At 33.6% G+C, this 19,981-nt stretch overlaps 1 protein-coding gene across 2 annotated transcripts in view; it reads right to left on the reverse strand.

The window, feature by feature from the left end:
• Positions 1-19,981, reverse strand: part of LOC145239785 (alpha-parvin-like) — a 471,664-nt gene that overhangs the window by 359,560 nt on the left and 92,123 nt on the right. For both annotated transcript variants that reach the window (XM_080103283.1, XM_080103282.1), the window contains exons 2-3: positions 9,647-9,736; positions 1,941-2,011 (exon numbers count right to left, since the gene is read on the reverse strand). In XM_080103283.1, coding sequence (XP_079959409.1) covers positions 1,941-2,011; positions 9,647-9,736 — 161 coding nt within the window. The remainder of the gene's footprint in view (positions 1-1,940; positions 2,012-9,646; positions 9,737-19,981) is intronic.

The raw sequence follows: 19,981 nt of genomic DNA on the forward strand, positions 1-19,981 counted from the left end.
GAAATAGTATTCATGTTGCATCCAGTTATTTTGGAAATATTATTCATCTGCATCATGTTATTTTGGAAATAGTATTCATGTGGCATTTAGTTATTTTGGAAATAGTATTCATGTTGCATTTAGTTATTTTGGAAATAGTATTCATGTTGCATCCAGTTATTTTGGAAATAGTATTCATGTTGCATCCAGTTATTTTGGAAATAGTATTCATGTTGCATCCAGTTATTTTGGAAATATTATTCATGTTGCATCCAGTTATTTTGGAAATATTATTCATGTTGCATCCAGTTATTTTGGAAATATTATTCATGTTGCATCCAGTTATTTTGGAAATAGTATTCATGTTGCATTTAGTTATTTTGGAAATAGTATTCATGTTGCATCCAGTTATTTTGGAAATATTATTCATGTTGCATCCAGTTATTTTGGAAATATTATTCATGTGGCATCCAGTTATTTTGGAAATAGTATTCATGTGGCATCCAGTTATTTTGGAAATAGTATTCATGTTGCATCCAGTTATTTTGGAAATAGTATTCATGTTGCATCCAGTTATTTTGGAAATATTATTCATGTTGCATCCAGTTATTTTGGAAATATTATTCATGTTGCTTCCATTTATTTTGGAAATAGTATTCATGTTGCATCCACTTATTTTGGAAATATTATTCATGTTGCATCCATTTATTTTGGAAATATTATTCATCTTGCATTTAGTTATTTTTAAGACTAGTCGCAGTGTTTTCATTGGCCATAATGAAATCTGATGAAAAAGGGGGAGACAATTCAAATCGAAGTGTCAAGATCAAAAATCAGCCTTATATTCAATCCAGTTTAATAGTACAATCGCTAAAAATTGTAAATTTTGGTTTTCTTAAGTTTAACAAAAAAAAAAAAAAAAATACTTGATCGATTTACGTAATTTTTTAAATATGACATCTCCATTCTGTAACATATATGTACACTAATACAGACTTTTTGTATTTTCTTTACTTTTAATTGCCACCATAAGTATCATTTAAATAAGCACCAAAGTTTTGGGCGAGGAGCCCTTTCCATCTGAATTCATGTTGAACAACCGCAAACTAGTGATGAAACGATTCAAATATTTTTTTTTTTTTTTTTAATTCTGATACACTTATCAATTTGGATTCTTTTAAAATTTCTAAATATTTAGCTATAGAATCTTTTTCTTTAAATTTTCAGATTACTGTAATAAAAAAAAAAAAAAAATGTGTGTATATATTTGTAAATGTAAAAATATACTTTAGGGAATGGGAGGAGAATAGCCTATGGATTTTAGTTTTATTGGTAGTTTAAAATCAAAAAAATATTTTTTTTTTGTTTTATCATTAGTACTAGCAATGAAAAATAAAGTTTAAAACAAAATAGGCACAATTTTTCCAATTCCCTTAAATGTTCCGATACCCAATTCTGATTACCGTATATTTCGGCATATAAGATGACCCTTAAAGTTAAAAAAATCATTTTTAAAAACCAATATGTCATAAGATACCGGGTGTTGCAATCTCTAGCCTAGGCTAGGCTAAACAGATATGGTTTCGTGATTTAGCAGTCAGCTTATACAACCAATATATGAGAAATTTATTAAAATTTGCTCCAATTTTGTACTTCATCTTATCTGACGGTCGCCTTATACGCCGAAATATATGGTAATAGTCCCAACAATACTATAAACAGCAAACAATTAAATAGTTCATGGTTGAGGACAGGAGTCTGATGTTTTGCTTTCCTGGGCAATGTTGGGACACTGGTACACTAGTATTTAAGAACACTCACATAATTTTAGTTTCAACATATCAGTAGAAGAGAAATAGTGAATTTGATCTTAAAACTTCTACTTGCATTGTCATTCTTTTCTTTCATGCTACATAGAAAAGGAAATAGAAATAAGCATGAACATAAATGTTGGGGCTTACATTCATCAGTTCCTTGACTTTGTAATCATCTCGAGATGACGGATCGATCATAGAACGTTCTTCATTTTCCTCTGAAAAAGAAAAATAGAATTATGAGCATAACATAAAAAAAAAGGCGACATATTCACACTGTATTGTGATCAACAATTTCACATAACTCATTCACTATCCAGGTTTTATTGTTTATGTTATCTTCGACAAGAGGTTCAACACTGTATGGTTGTTCTTATATTAAGTTTCCAGTGATCACAATTGTAGGGGTTGACAGTGTCCAGTTTTGGGGAAAATTTGAAATAATTTCTTACAGAATACAATTTGGAAGCAGATAAGTCCTTATAATAACAACAGAAGAGACATTGTGAGCCTGTCTCTGCTTTATCGTTATTTTCATGGTAAGAACTCGTCTGAGCTCCAATCTATGGTCTCCCCTTGCAAAAGTTTCACTAAAAACACTTGTCTAGCTGAAACCACTGTCAACCACTCTTTATCTGTGCCTAAACCTAAACGTAGATTCCATGAACAAAGTTTCTTTCTTAGAACTGCACACCTGTAGAACTCATCCATTTGCCTGTTTTCCAGCTGACTACAATTTGGTAGTCTGCAAGTCCAACGTAAACAAATTCTTGATGATCCAATTTACCAAATTTCCAGCACTAATGATTACTATGATATTATCCCATTGACAACTGTTCACTCAATAACCCTTATCCTTGAGTGGCCTCTGGACCTTGATAGGTGGTTATTCCTATGTAACAAAAAAAAAAAAAAAAAGATGCAAAAAAGAAAGGTATAGAAATACTTTTCTTTCAGAAGTTCATAATGTTTACCAAACAGTCACCAATATAAACAGAAAATAAGGGAGGAATCTCTTCAAGTGATCAGAAGTGGTTTCAGAAATTGCAGTGGTGATGAGGAACGTGAAGATGAAGAAGGTAGAGAATAAGCAAGCACTTGTTACATGAAAAGCTTGAAAGCAACTGTTGAACAAAACTCATGTTAAGATGTCAAAGAATGGCTAAAGGATTTGATGTCAGTATTTCAACTATGTTCGACCTTCTGAATCCAACCAATATAAGGTAAAAAGGCGATTCATTATTGTAGCGAAATTTGAAGATTGAAATATTGAACTTCAAGTGAAACCAATGGTATCTACTGTATTGTCATGTCACAGTAATGAAAATATCCAAAAATTACGAAAAACAATAAGGTAAAAAGTTATTAATAAAAACAGTTTTTGAAGACAATTAGCGAAAATTGAGTTTTATTAAATTGGCCAAAGATATTCAGATTTCAGAAAAGATTTGCCTCCCTTTTGTTATGATAAGAACTCTCCAGTTTCTTTTCTTGCAAAACCCAATTTTCGCTAATTTGTCTTTGAAAACTATTTTTATTAATTAATTTTCTACCTTATCGTTTTTCATAATTTTTGGATATGTTCATTACTGTAACATGACAACTAGATGCTATTGGTTTCACTTGAAATTCAAGACTTCGATTTTCAAATCTTGCTACAATAATGAAGAACCAAAAAAGCTTGATAAATGGACCCCACAAGTTCAACGAATAAATGTTTGATACAAGGGAGATTACTCTATTACTATTAGTGTAGTTATTAAGTGTAATAAATTCGTTCTATTACTATTATTAAACAAATTTAAAATACTATCTTTCAAACTCCTTGGCCTAACGTTCACAGGAAACATGAGTTGGAACAATTACATTGAAAGCATTGCCAGGGCCGCTGCAAAGAAGGTAGGCTCTCTCTACCGTGCTAGAAAATTACTAACACCCGAAAGTATCCTGTACCTCTATAAGGCCACCATTCGCTCATGTATGGAGTATTGCTGTTATATTTGGGCTGGTGCATCTACTACTAGTCTCTCGCTCCTAGACAAGGTTCAAAAGAGAGTCGCAAATCTGATAGGCCCTGAACTGGCATCTAAGCTTCAGCCTCTGTCCCATCGACGAAATGTTGCATCCCTCTGCCTGTTCTACAAGTATTTTAATGGAGAATGCTCCGACGAACTGCAAGCACTTGTGCCCCCACGACGTAAACACCCTCGACAAACCCGACAGGCAGCTAAATCCCACCCCCACATAGTAGAGATCCCTAGATGTAAAAGATCTTTCTACTTCAGTAGTTTCTTCCCCAGAACCGCTAGACTTTGAAATTCCATTCCAGGTCCCTGCTTCTCCAACTGTACTGACGTGCAGAAGTTCAAGTGTAACGTGAACAGACATCTTGCTGCCCAAATCCCTACATAGTACCCCAGTAGATGTTACCCCTGATAGTAGCCTCCTACACCAAAGTGGCAATGTCCCTTGTTTGGGGTGATAATGTAATAAAAAAAAACTTAAAAACTAGTGTAGAACAATGTCTGTGGGCTATTACTGATATATACTTATCCTTGAATGTCTTCTGTCCTTCATAAATTGCGACTCGTTAGTAAAAAAAATTAAAATGTCTACTAACTCATAACAATAGGCTGTTTTTAATGTGGGGGTAGGGGTTTTCAGTTTTTTATAAAAATTATAGTAAAGATGGTATAATAATATCGTGGGGTCTGCATTTGCCCCAAACATACATAGAATAGAAGTATTTTTAAGCAAGGAAGCAATATAAAAAAGATGGAGGGTATAGCTGTGCAATTTCCACAGGTCTTGCTAGTACCAATTAATAACAAAAGGAAAACATGATAAAATGTAACACCCATAATCTGCACACACACACACACACACACACACACAAAGTGAATTTTATATATTATATAAAAGTCACTTTATGTGTGTGAGTTCCTTCCTCATAAGTTCCAAAACAGCTGAGCCTATCTTTTACAAATTTCATACAAACCTAATTTATATATCTGGCAGTGTTCTTAGATATGTTTTATACAGAAATTCATCCGATAAGTATCGAAAATTGAAAAAATCTGATCTTAAAAATAGCTTTTCTCTTTTATAGATAAAGAAAAAATTTTACAGGGGAATATTTTATGTTACACAGGCCAAAAGAGATAAACTTTCAGCAAATCATCTTTTCTTAAAAAAAACAAAAAAAAAAATAGATTTATTATCATCTGGAGATATAACTTAGTGGTAACACATTTGACAACAGATCAAATGATCGTTTGTTCAAGCTCGGGTGTACAGCACCATTTTATTTTTATTTTTTCTTATTAATGAGTTCAATCTATCTGTATATCTAGAAAAGTGAAAATGTCTGTGTGTACATTTTCCCACCAAATAACTGTCAATTTTCGGTCTACAGATTCAAGATTTGACATAAACGGTATTGAGTTTTGGGAAAATCGTTTTAATCTGTTTTCGGCCAGAAATTTGGCTGTCAAGGGGTCAAAGTTTGACGATTTGACCTTTGAAAACTCTACCAAACTCCTTCGTCAATTTTGGGTCTAAACACTTGAAATTTAAAATGTAGGTTACTTGGACATGGATCCAACTCTATAATTTGATTTGAGCCCCAAAAAATAAATGTAAAGCGGTCAAAGTTAAAATTGAGTTCAAAGTTTTAAAAAATTTGACTTTTGTGGTGTCTACAAAATTACTCAACAAATTTCTGGTCTAAACATTTGAAATTTTACATAAAGCATATTCAGAGATAAGGCAAGCTTTTTAATCGGTTCGAGTTGAAAATTTGAGCTACCAAAGGGTCAAAGTTCAAAAGATTTGACCTTTGCGGTGTCCAGCAAACTACTCAGCAAATTTTGTGTATAAACATTTGAAATTGTATATAATGGGTATTCAGACATTTGGCAAGCATTTTAATATGTTTTGGGGCAAGGATTTGGCTGCCAAAAGGTCAAAGTTGAAAGAGTTGACTTTTGCAGATTCTACCAAACTCCCCCACCAATTTTGGGTCTAAACACTTGAAATTTTAAATGTAGGTAACTTGGACATGGGTCAAACATTTTATTTTGATTTGAAACAAAACAATAAATGTTAAGGGGTCAAAATTAGGGTCAAATTTTTAAAAAAATTTACCTCTGCTGTCTCTACGAAATTACTCAGACAATTTTTGGTCTAAACATTTGAAATTTTACATAAAAGTATATTCACACATAGGGCAAGTTATGAACAGTACGAAGGGCTACAGCAAAGCTGGGCAGAAATGCAAGTAGTAAATAAGGTTGGTTTTGAGAATAATAGTAAATTAATAGGAAATAATTTTGGGTTTAAGATTAATAGTGAATAAAGAGTAATTAAGTTTAGAGTTTAGAGTAATAGTAAATAAGTAGCAAATAATATTGGTTTGAGATTAATAGTGAATTATTAGTAAATAAGTTTGGAGTTAAAAAAAATAAATTAATAGCAAATAATTGTGGGTTTGAGATTAATAGTGAATTAATAGAAAATACGTTTGGAGTCGGGAAAATAGTAAATAAATAGCAAATAATATTGGGTTTGAGATTAATAGTGAATTTATCTATCTATCTATCTATCTATAAAAGTCAAAAGATCTTTCTGTGTCTGTGTGTGTATACATTTCCCTACTAAATAACTGACTTTCGGTCTAGAGACTCGAGATTTGACATAAGGAGTATTGAGATTTGGGAAAATCTTTTAAATCGGTTTTTGGCTAGAAATTTGGCTGTCAAGGGGGTCAAAGTTCAACAATTTGACCTTTGAAAACTATTCCATCAATTTTGGGTCTAAACACTTGAAATTTTAAATGTAGGTTACTTGAACATGAATCAAACTTTTTACTTTGATTTGAGCCCCTAAAAATAAATGTTAACGGGTCAAAATTGGGGTCAAAGTTAAAAAAAATTGATCTTTTTTTCTTTTTTTTTTAAATTACATTTTCACCCCAAACAAGGCACATTGCCACTTTGTTGTAGAGGGCTACTATCGGGGACATAAGCATCAAGGGTACTGTGTAGGAAGTTGGGCAGCAAGATGTCGGTTCACGTTGCACTTGAACTTCTGCATGTCAGTGCAGTCGGGGAAGCAGAGACCCTGAAGGGAATTCCAAAGTCTAGCGGTTCTGGGGAAGAAACTATTAGAGTAGAAGGCTCTCTTACATCTACGGATCTCAACTGTGAAGGGGTGGGATTTTGCTGCTTGTCGTGCTTATCGGGGGTATTTACGTCGAGGGGGCACAAGTGTTTGCAGTTCGTCGGAGCATTCACTGTTAACGTACTTGTAGAACAGGCATAGGGATGCTACATTTCATCGATGGGACAGAAGCTAAAGCTTAGATGCCAGTTCAGGACCTATCAGATTGGCGACTCTTTTGAACCTTGTCTAGTAGTGAGAGACTAGTAGCAGATGCACCAGCCCAAATATAACAACAATTCTCCATACATGGGCGAATGGTGGCCTTATAGAGGTTCAGGATACTTTCGGGCGTTAGTAGCTTTCTAGCACGGTAGAAAACCTACCTTTTTTGCAGCGGTCCTGGCAATGCTCTCAATGTAATTTTTCCAACTCGTGTTTCCTGTGAACGTTAGGCCGAGGAGTTTAAAAGATGTACTTTCAAATAAAAAGTCTTTGGCCATTGCTCTTGGTGGTAGAGAAGGTTTCTTGTAGTTATTGAAGGAAACAAGTTTAGTCTTGGCAGCATTGAATGTGATCATCCATTTTTGTCCCCATTCCACTACAGATTGGAGGTCATCCTCTAGTGTTTCTGCCATTTCTTTAGATAAGTATTCATTTGTTTTCCTGTCGTGTCTGTTATAGAGCGTGGTGTCATCTCTGTGATCTCTAGCAAATTACTTAGTCAATTTTTGGTCTAAACATTTGAAATTTTAGATGAAGGGTATTCAGAGATAGGGCAAGCTTTATAATCGGTTTAGGTCGAAAATTCGAGCTGCCAAGAGGTCAAAATTTAAAAGATTTGGCCTTTGCAGTGTCTAGCAAACTACTCAGCAAATTTTGTGTATAAACATTTGAAAGCTATAGTATTTAGACATTTGGCAAGCATTTTAATCAGTTTTGGGGCGAAAATTTTGCTGCCAAAGGTCAAAGTTGAAAGAGTTGACCTTTGCAGACTCTACCAAACTACTCTACCAATTTTGGGTATAAACATTTGAAATTTTAGATGTAGATTACTTGGACATGAGTTAAACTTTAATATATATATATATATATATATATATATAATGTATTCACATAAAGTTATGAACAGTACATATGGCCTGATCAAAGTCGGGCTGAATTGATAGTTTACAATAAAAGAAGAGGTACCATTTAAAAATCGCTGCAAATCATTTCTTCATTTGCATATTTTAAAATTAAACATTAATCAGAAGTGACTTTTCCAAGGCATTCATCATCAACCCCAAATATCAGCCAACGTGATATTGTAAACAAACACAAATGGAATTTGATGAACGACATTATTTTGTTTTTATTTATTTATTTTTTTTTTTTTGCAAATTAGGCCACCAGGCAAATTATTCCTCATAATATATACTATTCAACAGAGGATTGATTCTATAATAATACATATGCAATCTGCATAAAATTAAAATATCATGTTTATGCATATTGTATGACCAGGCAACGCCAGGCTGCTAGTATGAAATGAATGCTTACTCATGTTTTTTTGTCAACATGTCATCGTTGTATTCTGAAGAGCTGCATAACTTACTTACAAATAGAGTCAAGCCACCATGGGTCACCATAATATTCTGTTTATTTCTAGCTAAGTCTGTGTGTTATGCTTTCAAAAAAAGACTAAGTATAATTTTTGAAGGCCAAACAGCTATAAAAAAAAAAAAAAAAGGCCAAATTCAGGAAATTTTACTTTAAAAGGACAATCTGACAACCCTGGACAAGAATATGAGTGACATTCCTTTGATGTAGCCTCGTTTTCGAATATCATTATAATATATAGTTATTATTGTAATGGTGTGAGAAATGCACTCCTAGTAATTTTGACATGCAGCAGTTATTCACTAAACAAACAAGTCAGCGAAACATTACATTAAAAAAAAAAAAAAAAAAAAAAAAAAAAAGAACACTCAAAAGAAACAGGGTAAAAAAAATGCCTACCAAGAGATGCTGGACCGAAAGAATAAATTAAAGATTGTTTATCACAATGTGATTTTATTATTTGTATCGAACTATGTAGCACAATCTTACTTTCTGAGTTTTTATTAATACTCTTTAATTTATGTCATTTGGGTCAGTTCTATATTTAAAATACAATGGACAGTGTTTTCATAGAAATGTTAAACTCATCTGTTGCATGTTATTCGTTTTTCTATCAAAAAAACTGATTTTTTGTGCAATCCAGAAAAATATCAGCTTTATCAAAACATATTTATTGATTAAATATATTTCTCATTCTGTGGAATTTCCACAGGTCTTACTAGTATTATATTATCTTATTTGATTGTTTGCATGTTAAGTTGCCTTGGATGAGGGGCTGAACCCACAGGATTAATATTACCAAAAAAATTTAGAGAAAAAAATCAAAACTAAAAAACCAACACTCTTCTTTGAAACTGGTATCTTACACCAAAAGTTCTTTATAAGATTATTTGGCTAACATTTTCAAATTAACCTTACTAAATAATGTTTTAAAAGATGTAATTGAACTTTTTTTTTTTTTAATTATCTGAACGACTTTTCCAAACACACAAACATCACGTAAAACACAATTTTTCAACAGTTTTTTTAAGGGGAAAAAAAAAATGAAAAAAAAAAAACAAGAGTAATAGAGGATGCTAAAGTTACTCAACCTAATTTATATCCTTCAGGATCAATGGCGAGGCTGGACATATTCAACTTGGATTCAATGGCATCCTTGCCTTCTTGCTCCAGTTCATTGACTGAAAGAAAAAGAAAAGAAAAACTTATTAAAAATTTAAGATAGCAAATAAATTTATGTATGAAAAGGAAGCATTAAAAGATGGAGTCATTTTGTTCTATACTCATTTGGAGGAGGGGAATGGGTTTTTGCACATCTTGAAACCGTGGTCTGATGATTCTTGGATTAACCAGATAGGTGGAACATGTTCATACCAGAAATAGTTATCCTCTCCTCCATCTTAAAAATAAAAACTTTAACTTAATCATAGATGAATTCTTTAAAACTACAAGTCCCTTCTAGCTGAATCATCCCCACAGAGGTACGAACACACTCCTGTTCTGTGGTTTCATCCTAACAGAGATACAAGCTCTCTTCTTACTCACAGACGCCACCTTCTTTGTCCTTTGAACACAAAAAAAATCTTAAATCTTACTCTCTTTCACGATGCTATGCCCCCTCTTTTTGAATTTCCAACAACTTTTTCTGTTTCTGAAATGTAACAGGGTCATACATTTCATTACATCAAAAATATATTTTCAAATATTTGTACTGATGTTTTTTCTTAATTTCATTCATCCAGAGGAAATCTTAAAATAAAGACAAAACGTTGATGAATACATAAATTGATTTGTTCCCTTTTTAGTTTTCTTTCTCTTTATATATATAAGTGAGATTGTCTGTCTGTCTGTCTAAAACGGTCCCTACCAAATTCCTCCATCAATTTCTGGTCTTGGAAAGAATTCCATCTGACACTTGGTACACGGGTGGAGAAAGGAAGGTTTTTTTGATGAAGCATGAAATTGGCAGTCAACCAGTGTTGATTGGAATGTGTCCAGATTGAGTATCTCAGTTTCCGGGTTCCTTATACCATACATCTTCCGTTCTTTTCAATTGTAGTAATAAGACGAGTGTTGTGAACATCTTACAACGATGAACCAGAGATTGCAATATTTTTGATATAATCAGAGGGTATGATTAAAAAAAAAATTGGAAGATTCTACCTATAGACACTGACGATAGAAACTGACCAATCAATCCAATGGATCCATGTTCTGCTAGCAACCAATCAGAAACCAGAAGTGGTCCATAAAAATATTAAATCTTTTCGAATTCCCGCACATGATTTTTTGTGCCTACACAAGAAAGATCTTTGCTCTTTGCATGCAAAATTTTTAAGTCCAAAACAAATAAGCTACACACCAAAAACTCTTTTTCATCTCCAGGACTTATACAGATTAGCTACCCATTGGAAACTCTTCTGAAATTAAACATGACTTTCAATTCAAAACTAACTTAAGCACCTTCCATGGAAATAATGATAAAAAGACAAGCAACATGTCTTCTGTCAGAAATGTTCGCATATTCAATTTAAAAAAAATGCTGACTCATTTTATGGATTATATTAAGACACCATAACATTAAAAATAGTACTTAATAGCATTGAATGATACAAACGGCTATTTGACCACCGAAGAATGGATCTTTTTTTTCTAAATTTATTTTAAAACTTTTATTGAAAAAAAAATCAATTCAGGTAATTTGATCATGTAGCAGACCTGACATCTATTCCATGTAGCCGCCTTAATCACCACCTCAATATGGATCTGAGACTGGGAGCATGCTTTTTCCACAAGCGCCAGCAAAAGCTCGACAAATACTCGACAGATGGCAGCGATCAGGCTGGCTTTGGTGTTGTAGGAGGTCATGTTGGTGATGTTCTTGACATATGACCAAATGTAGTCCAGCGGTTTCAGGTCGGTGGGGGTGGGGGGAGGAGGCTAGTGAGAGATGGGTACAAAGTCATAACATTGATTGAGATTGTCGGACTGACTTCCTCATCTTGGTTGTTAGAGTCACAACGTTTTGGCCGTTTTGCCCTCTGGCCTTCATCTCGAGACTCCTAACAAACGGTTCCCCAGTTCGATACAAAAAACCACCTGATGAAAACCGGAGGGCAAAACGGCCGAAACGTTGTGACTAACAACCAAGATGAGGAAATCAGTCTGACAATCTCAATCAATGAAAACACCTCATCTCAAAAATACAGACAATTACTAAAGTCATAACACTCCTTCTGAAGCAAAGCCTGGGTCTCTTTGGACTTGTGGGTCAGCGCCAAGTCCTGCTGTCATACTCAGGGTCTGCCAGCAGCCACCTGATTGCACCAGGGGATCACTACACTCTTCAGATCATCCAAGTACATTTTAGTGTTGACTTTCAAGCCGACTTCAAAGATGTGAGGTGGCATGATGTAGCCTTCACTTAAAATCACCCCAAACACCATAATTGTGAACGGAAACTTCATTGAGCTGTGCTATCAAGCATTGAAAAAAAAAACGGGGGGGGGGGGTTGAAAAAAAAAAAAAAAAAAAAAGGAAATATTTTTTGCAATTATTTTTTTGGTATGAAAATATTAAATAAACAATGCTTAATTCAATGATAATATCGGTAGTTTGAGAAATGAATTTTTCTGAGTTATATCGAATTCATTAATACGGAATTTAGGGGCTTTTTTTCGTAATGTTCCTGAAAAAAAAATGTTCTTTTTGGTAAATTTTTACCAAAAAGGTCCACCTCCACAATTTTTTTTAAAATGATGAATTTTAGAGGTTTTTGACTATGCTGAATAAGAAAATCTCATTTAAATTTTTTAGAGACAAGTAGTTTTTGAGATATAAAGACATGCACTGTAATTCACTGGTTGCGTGTTCAATAAACAAATTTACTTCTGTCACTCCATTAGTTTTTTTTTGTTTAAGTATTTGCGGGTGGGTATGATGACAACGAATATCACAGTTAAATTTAGGGCAAATATTTTTCAACACAAAAATGAGGTGTTTATTCCAAAAGCCATTCTTAACATGGGGAGTTTGCTGCTTTAATTGAAAAAAAAATTAGGGTTTGAATTACATTTTTCAAGTAGTTATTAGCTTCGAAAGATAGGAGGTTGAATTATTCAATTTTTTATCACACATCTTTAATGGCGTTTTCTGACCCTGCTAATGCTACACTTTATTTATTTTTATTTTTTTTTTTTCATTTTAGTTCAGGTACGCAATTACCAGAAAAGACATGTTTCCCTTGTTATTATTCATTTTTTATTCATAAAACAAAAATTTTTTTTAAAAACTATGAGTACGAATTATGCTTTGTTAGCATAATTTCAAATCAAAATTATACAATGCCACCAAGATTTAAAAAAGACAATTTATGAAACATCAGCAGAAAGTTCTTTATATAAACATCGAAAAATCACACATCAGCACACATCCTACCAAGGCTACACGACTCCACGTTCTGCCAATCCAACAACAATGGACTCGTCGCAGACGTAACACAAAGAAAAGAACACATGGCAATTCGTTGATACTAAATCAAGAATTTCAAGTACGTAAAATCACACCGTATACGTGAATCTAACGATGGGAAAATGAGTTGAAATTCCAGATACACAAACAGCAGAAATTGCAATTGTATTTAAGTAATTAGACGCACACAAATACTTAAAGAATATATGCAATAATAGTGTACACTATTGTGCAACATAAAGTAGGGCCAGCCACCTTGAAAAACTGTTCTGACATCGACCATTTCTGTATGATAACCTGGCATTACACAGGTCTAATATCAGAACAGTTTCTCATTATTAAAAACATTATTAAACGAACACGGCGAACGTCCATACACTCTTAGCTGTCCCAAAGTGTATAATCCATATGGATTATGTGCATATTTAAAAAAAAAAAGATAGAAGAATAGTTATCGCAGCTGGTAACTTGGAAACAAATGAACAAAAAAATATGTTCAGTAGAATTACATCCAAAGAACTGGAAACACCAAATCACACATACGACGACGAATTGACAAATAAAACAACTACCTTGCGCTGCAAAAAATATAACTTTATCCTCAAAATGATGGCACGTTGCAATTCGACAAACATTGAAGATATTACGATGTCTTGTAAAAAAAAAAAAAAAAATACCTAAAAGGAAATGTGGAATAATATCTTCTGTAATATACCCAACCTCAACAATATAGTACAAGCCGCAGCCAAACAAAAGTAGCTCCAGTTTTGGAACAAATAAAACAAAAAAAAGACTTCTTCAACATGGACGCCAATAGGTACTGGGACATACAAAAGAGTCTAAATATATACGACGCCTGGTTTAAACACCACAACATATGTCCCATAGAATTTGGACGGAAAATTTTTGAGGTCTACCATAAAATATGTCCTAAAATTAACGGGTTTCACATAACCAGCGCATCAAACAGTGGCAAATCACACATTTTACGGTCTTTAAGAAACTGTTTAATGAACTGTGGAAGAATGTGATGACAAGCTTCTGATAATTTTACTTATGGCCCGTGCGTCGATAAGATGATGATATACACGGACGAAATGTGGTTCACACACAAGAATAAACGACTACTCAAGAGAACACCATCGCTTTCGACTTCAAATGAGGACTCATGGAGACACGTCATACGAGAGAAAGAAGCAATAAAAAACAGAATGTACATATTTGTTACCACTAGACCTATGCCAATTCGCTGATGATATAACGCTCTATAACATGCATGAGGGAAGAACAGATGTACATAAATCCAAGACAATGGCAGAATTGTTAGAAAATGACCTCCAGACTTAGTGGAATCGGCCCGCAAATGGATGGTAACATTTAATGCTAGTAAAACTAAGCTGCTCTCCTTTAACAATTCCAACCGCCTATATCCATGACAAATAGCACCCTACCTGAGAATTCTACTTTCAAACTTCTCAGCCTAACATTTGCGGGCAATATGAACTGGAATGAATACATAGAGTACATTGCAAAGGCTGCTGCAGGGAGAGTGGGTTCCTTCTATCGAGCTAGAGGACTACTCACACCTGAGAGTATCCTGTACCTCTACAAGGCCACCATTCGTCCATGTATGGAGTATTGTTGCCACATCTGGGCTGGTGCATCTACTACTAGTCTCTCCCTTTTAGATAAAGTCCAAACAAGAGTTGTCAATCTAATCGGTCCCACTTTATCAACTAAGCTCCAGCCCCATCGCCATAATGTTGCATTACTGTGCCTGTTTTACACATTTTAATCGAATGTGTTCTGATGAACTCGTTTCACTTGTACCCCCTCAACGTACATATCCTCGACAAACCCGCTTAGCAATAAGATCTCACCCCTTTACTGTTGATGTCCCTAAATGCTAGAAAGTTTTCTATTTTAATAGTTTCTTTCCTCGAACAGATAGACTTCCTTTCCTGCTAGAATTCCCTTCCTGCTGCCTGCTTTCCTGGCTGTACTGATATGCAGAAGTCTAAATGTAACATAAACAAATATCTTGTTAATCTTTCGTAGACATGGCCACAAATAGTAGCTCCTCACATCCAAGTGGCGATATGCTTTGTAAGGATTGAACATGAGTAAAAAAAAAAAAAAAAAAAAAAAAAAAAAAAAGTGGGGGGAGCTATAGAATTAAATTCTTTAATGTGATTTATGATGAAAACACATCGTCGCTATCACTGATATGTATAATCAATACGGTGAGCCACTAACATCTAACTATGCTGTATTGAATGTAGACACGTTTTCCAAAAACATAGCAAAATATTATGCGAAAAAAAATAATAAAAAAAAACACTGGAACAATACAAAACAGGTAAAAGAGGAAATATAATTTATAAATGAATGTAATCTTGATTCAGATTAGGCAACACAGCACTGTTTGACACGCGCATGTAAAATTCACAAATGTTGGGAAAATGAACCAACAGACGCTGAACTTTAACTTTACGAGTCATATGAACTCACCAACACAACCACATGCACCTTCGAACTCACCAACACAACCACATGCACCTTCGAACTCACCAACACAACCACATGCACCTTCGAACTCACCGACACAACCACATGCACCTTCGAACTCACCGACACAACCACATGCACCTTCGAACTCACCGACACAACCACATGCACCTTCGAACTCACCGACACAACCACATGCACCTTCGAACTCACCGACACAACCACATGCACCTTCGAACTCACCGACACAACCACATGCACCTTCGAACTCACCGACACAACCACATGCACCTTCGAACTCACCGACACAACCACATGCACCTTCAAATTCACCGACAAAAGCACATACACCTTTCCACGATTCTACTACCTCCGATAATGAAGAACCAAAACAGAAAATAAAGAAATACTATGAAAAAAAAAAAAAATTGTACATCACAGTCAATGGTATATGCATGAATACCAACAGACAAAAACTTTTCTACTCACAATTCTGTTTACGTATCTTTTGTAAATAAAATTTCTTTAAACTTATATTGGAATTTGTCATTATTATATTGGAATCTATCGCATGTATAGTACTGAATATTAGATATAATGAATGAATGACAAACGTCTATATTCCAAATTTCATGATGTTGACCATCTTACAATTTATTCCTTTAATTCAGTTGACACTTACAATTCTTGACAGTATCTGTTTCATAGCACAAAATCAGTCATTTAAATTAGGATTGCTATATATAAAAAGGAAATATACCACAAATATATAAATGTGTGTGTGTGTGTGTGTGTGTGTGCATAAAGCAGAATTTGGAAGAATATTTTTTGCTGATCCTCTCGCCAAATATTGGAAGAAAAAGATTTTCAGCTGGAAGAAACAGCTACCAGACCTTCGAAGACATAATTATTTCCAAGATACGCGCGTGCAACAAACAAAAACTGACCACATCAAAGGTAAGATAAAACTAGAAAGGACACCATCAGACATCGGACCCAAACACTAGCAGTGTCAGAAGTCGCCATTACAAACTAGTGAATAAACATTTGATTAATTAGACTGTTTCGAAGCTTATAACAATATGAAAATGCAATTTTAAACCCTAATTTTTTTTTTTCAAAAACAAGCAAATACAAAATTTTAAAATAATGAAAGGTTTAACGAAAAAAATACAACTTTTTTTTCATTAGTTTTCTTTAAAAAAGATTTCACGAAATTCAACGAATTTTAATCTAAATCTAATAAATATATATAAATGCCAAAAAATCACTTATCTATAAAATAATGCTAAGCAATGGGTGCTTCCACTCTTCATTTATAAGAATTGTCTATATTCATATTTTATATTCTATGTATTTTTTAAATAAAAGGATTTTTTAAAGCAAGGGTCCCAGAAAACCGCATCTTCACAACTCGTTGACTGCCATTAGCCAAAGTGGTGTTTCTTCGATTTTTCAAATTGTTAAATACGGAGGTCTCAAGGGGACATAAATAATTATTTCCAAAACAGAAAAACAACACATTAGACCAAATACTTTTCAAAAGTAATCTTGATAGTAACTATATGAAGAAACAAACATTTGATTTATCTCCCCTTTGTAATTAATTTGATATTTGAAATCAATAAAGTTGGTCAATATGGGTTACCGTACGTAAAAATGATCACATCACTTATCAGTTTTCGCTGATTAAACACAAATCACTCAACGATTTTTCGATTTTTTTTCTTCTATCAAAAAAATGCATGAGTTTTTGATTTAATATATTTTATTTCTTCTTTATTGAGTGAATTTTTTTTTTAAATATCTAAAAAATCGAATGAAATAGAAAAAATTGCTGTAATTGTACAAAATTTTCTGGACAATATAACAAGGTTTCACTTTAAAAAAAAAAAAAAAAAAAAAAAAAATCAACGTGGTTTTTAACAAAAAAGGTTTAAAACTTTAGATTTTACAAGTAAATATGCAAATAACTGTTTTTTTTTTTTTTTTTTTTTTTTTTAAATGTGATCATTTTTTTTCACCGGTGATCACTTTCAATTATAACATTCTACTAAATTGAACACGTGACCACCAGAGAAAAATATTATGACTCTTACGCGACTGGTGTTTATTCCAATCTAAAAAAAAAAAAAGGGGGGGGTTAAGGAAAAGAACTTTCTTGACCACCCCCCACCTTTCTCATCATCTATCTTATCTATTTTATCCGCGTTGTCTCGCTTGAAAGAATCCCAACTATAAGAAAACTAGCCTGGGTTCCCGGCGTTTCTCAGGTGTTTGGACATGTGTGTTGACCAAAAAAAAAAAAAAAAAAAAAAAATTGACGTCTTTACTGTTGCGCCCATTGCCAAACCGGAAGTAACGAATGTTTAAATTAATGCTAATCAATCGAAAAGAGGGGGAGGACTTTCAAAAATATCGGCGAAAAAAGCTACCCCTTCCTGTAGAAAAGTGCCCAGTTAAGGGTGATGTTTTTAGCCAATTTTTCGATATTTGTTGTCCAAAGGGTTGAGCTCCAAAACAATATCGATCTCATGAAAATCCGTCGCCGTTGTCAAAAGTTTTTGCGAAACATACATACATTTAAACAGAAAGGTGAGATTTATTTTATAGAAGACTAGCGAGGGGTACCCGCCGTTGCCCGGGTGTTTGGAGGTGTGTGTGGAAACTCCGGGGGAGGTAAAAAAAAAAAAGTAAGTATGAGGATCGGACCCGAATCGTTGAGGCAAAGTTGTAAATTGAAGTGTGAAAAAAAAAAAACGTGCGACGTTAACGATTGCCCCACCGCGAGATGCTAACGGAAAGACATTTGAATTTAATTACTTGGATTTGGCAGGTGCCCGTTTTAATGAGTTAATGAGGTCAAGTTTCACTGCGGGATAGTATTCATTTACTGTGGAACGCTTTTTTTAATTTTTATTTTCCCAAGATGTTATAGGAAAAAGACTAACCCACATGCGGCCAGCAACAAATGTTGAATATTTATCTTCTCGAAATCGAGCAAATTAAATAGACAGGCGAGCTTCGTTGTTAACTGTGAGATATTACGATTTATATGTGATATAAAAAGTTTTAAAAAGTTGTGAAGCGACCGACCGCTTCTCTGAAAAAAGTCTTTTGTAGACATACAGAAAAAGCGAACACACATACATACATACATTTTCGCTTTTATATTTATAGAAGCTTGCTTTTTGTAAATAAATCATTTCTTGCGTTTCATAACAATTATTTGTGAATTTTAAAAAACTATTTGTCTGACCCGAATATAAATATCCCATTGGCAATGTTAGCGTCGGACAAAATGTATGACCAACCAAGTTAATGTAAACTAAACTTTTTTTAACGGGAATAAACACCAGTAGCGCAAGAGTCGCAATATTTTTCTCTGTGATGATCACAAAGTACGTGTTCAATTTAGCAGAACGTTATAATTGAAAACTGATCCCTGACACTAAAAGTCATTTTTTTTTTTTTTTTTTTTTTTTTTAATCTGAAAGCTTGAAATCGATGACATTAACGTGAAAAACGAAAAAAAAAAAAGTGTAAAATGTGGAATTTAGAGGTGGGGGTCAATTTTGTAAACGTCCGCCAAATCTCCCTTGTTTCACGATTTCTCTCCCTTGTTTGATCTGTCGCCTTACTTTGTATAAGCACCTAAATTTAACTGAACCAATTAGAAAACTATAATTAACTTTTACGGTAATGTTGTTTAAATTTATTTATAAAATTATTGATTGCTAATAACTTCCACTCTTTTTAAGATAAGGATTTCTCTAAGAATTTAAAAAAAAAAAAAAAAAAAAAAAGAGGGCATTTATTACTATAGACAACAAAACGAACAAATATATGTTAGCAAAGGCAAGATAAATTACTCTTCTAGTGTAACAATGTATTTTTAAGAGGTTTTTTTTTTTTTTTTTTTTTTTTTTTTTTAAAGAGTTTGAAACACAAATAGTGCTAGAACCGCTAAATTAGAACGACAAGATGGTAGAAATAAGGTCGCCATCTTTGGAGTCTCGATCATCGCACAAAACTCGAAAATAAAACAAAATACTGAAAGAATAGTTAGAAAACCAGTTCTCAAAACCACCCAATAAATGTCACGGTGACAGCTATTATCTTGCTTGGATTGATTGAAATGGCTCTTTTAATTACGAAGAAACAGAAATGTATTCCGGGTACTAGTGCGTGCTGTGGCGTGCTGCTGTGCAGACTGCAGTTCCGTGCTGAAATAATAACGTTTTTATTTAAAAAGCCATTCTTAACATGGGGAGGGGAGGATGTTTTGTACCTATTCTGTACCTTACAATTGAATTTAAAAAAAAAAAAAAAAAAAAAAAACATAAAACTTTAATTAACCGGTGAAATACGATTTAATAAATAGCACGGATCAGTAAGTGCACTAACACCAATTTTTTAATTGGATTGTTGTTTTGTTTTTGCTGTGT

Source organism: Euprymna scolopes, chromosome 19 (assembly GCF_053919585.1).
Source record: "Euprymna scolopes isolate OS-2025 chromosome 19, ASM5391958v1, whole genome shotgun sequence".
In the NCBI taxonomy this organism is placed as follows: domain Eukaryota; kingdom Metazoa; phylum Mollusca; class Cephalopoda; order Sepiida; family Sepiolidae; genus Euprymna; species Euprymna scolopes.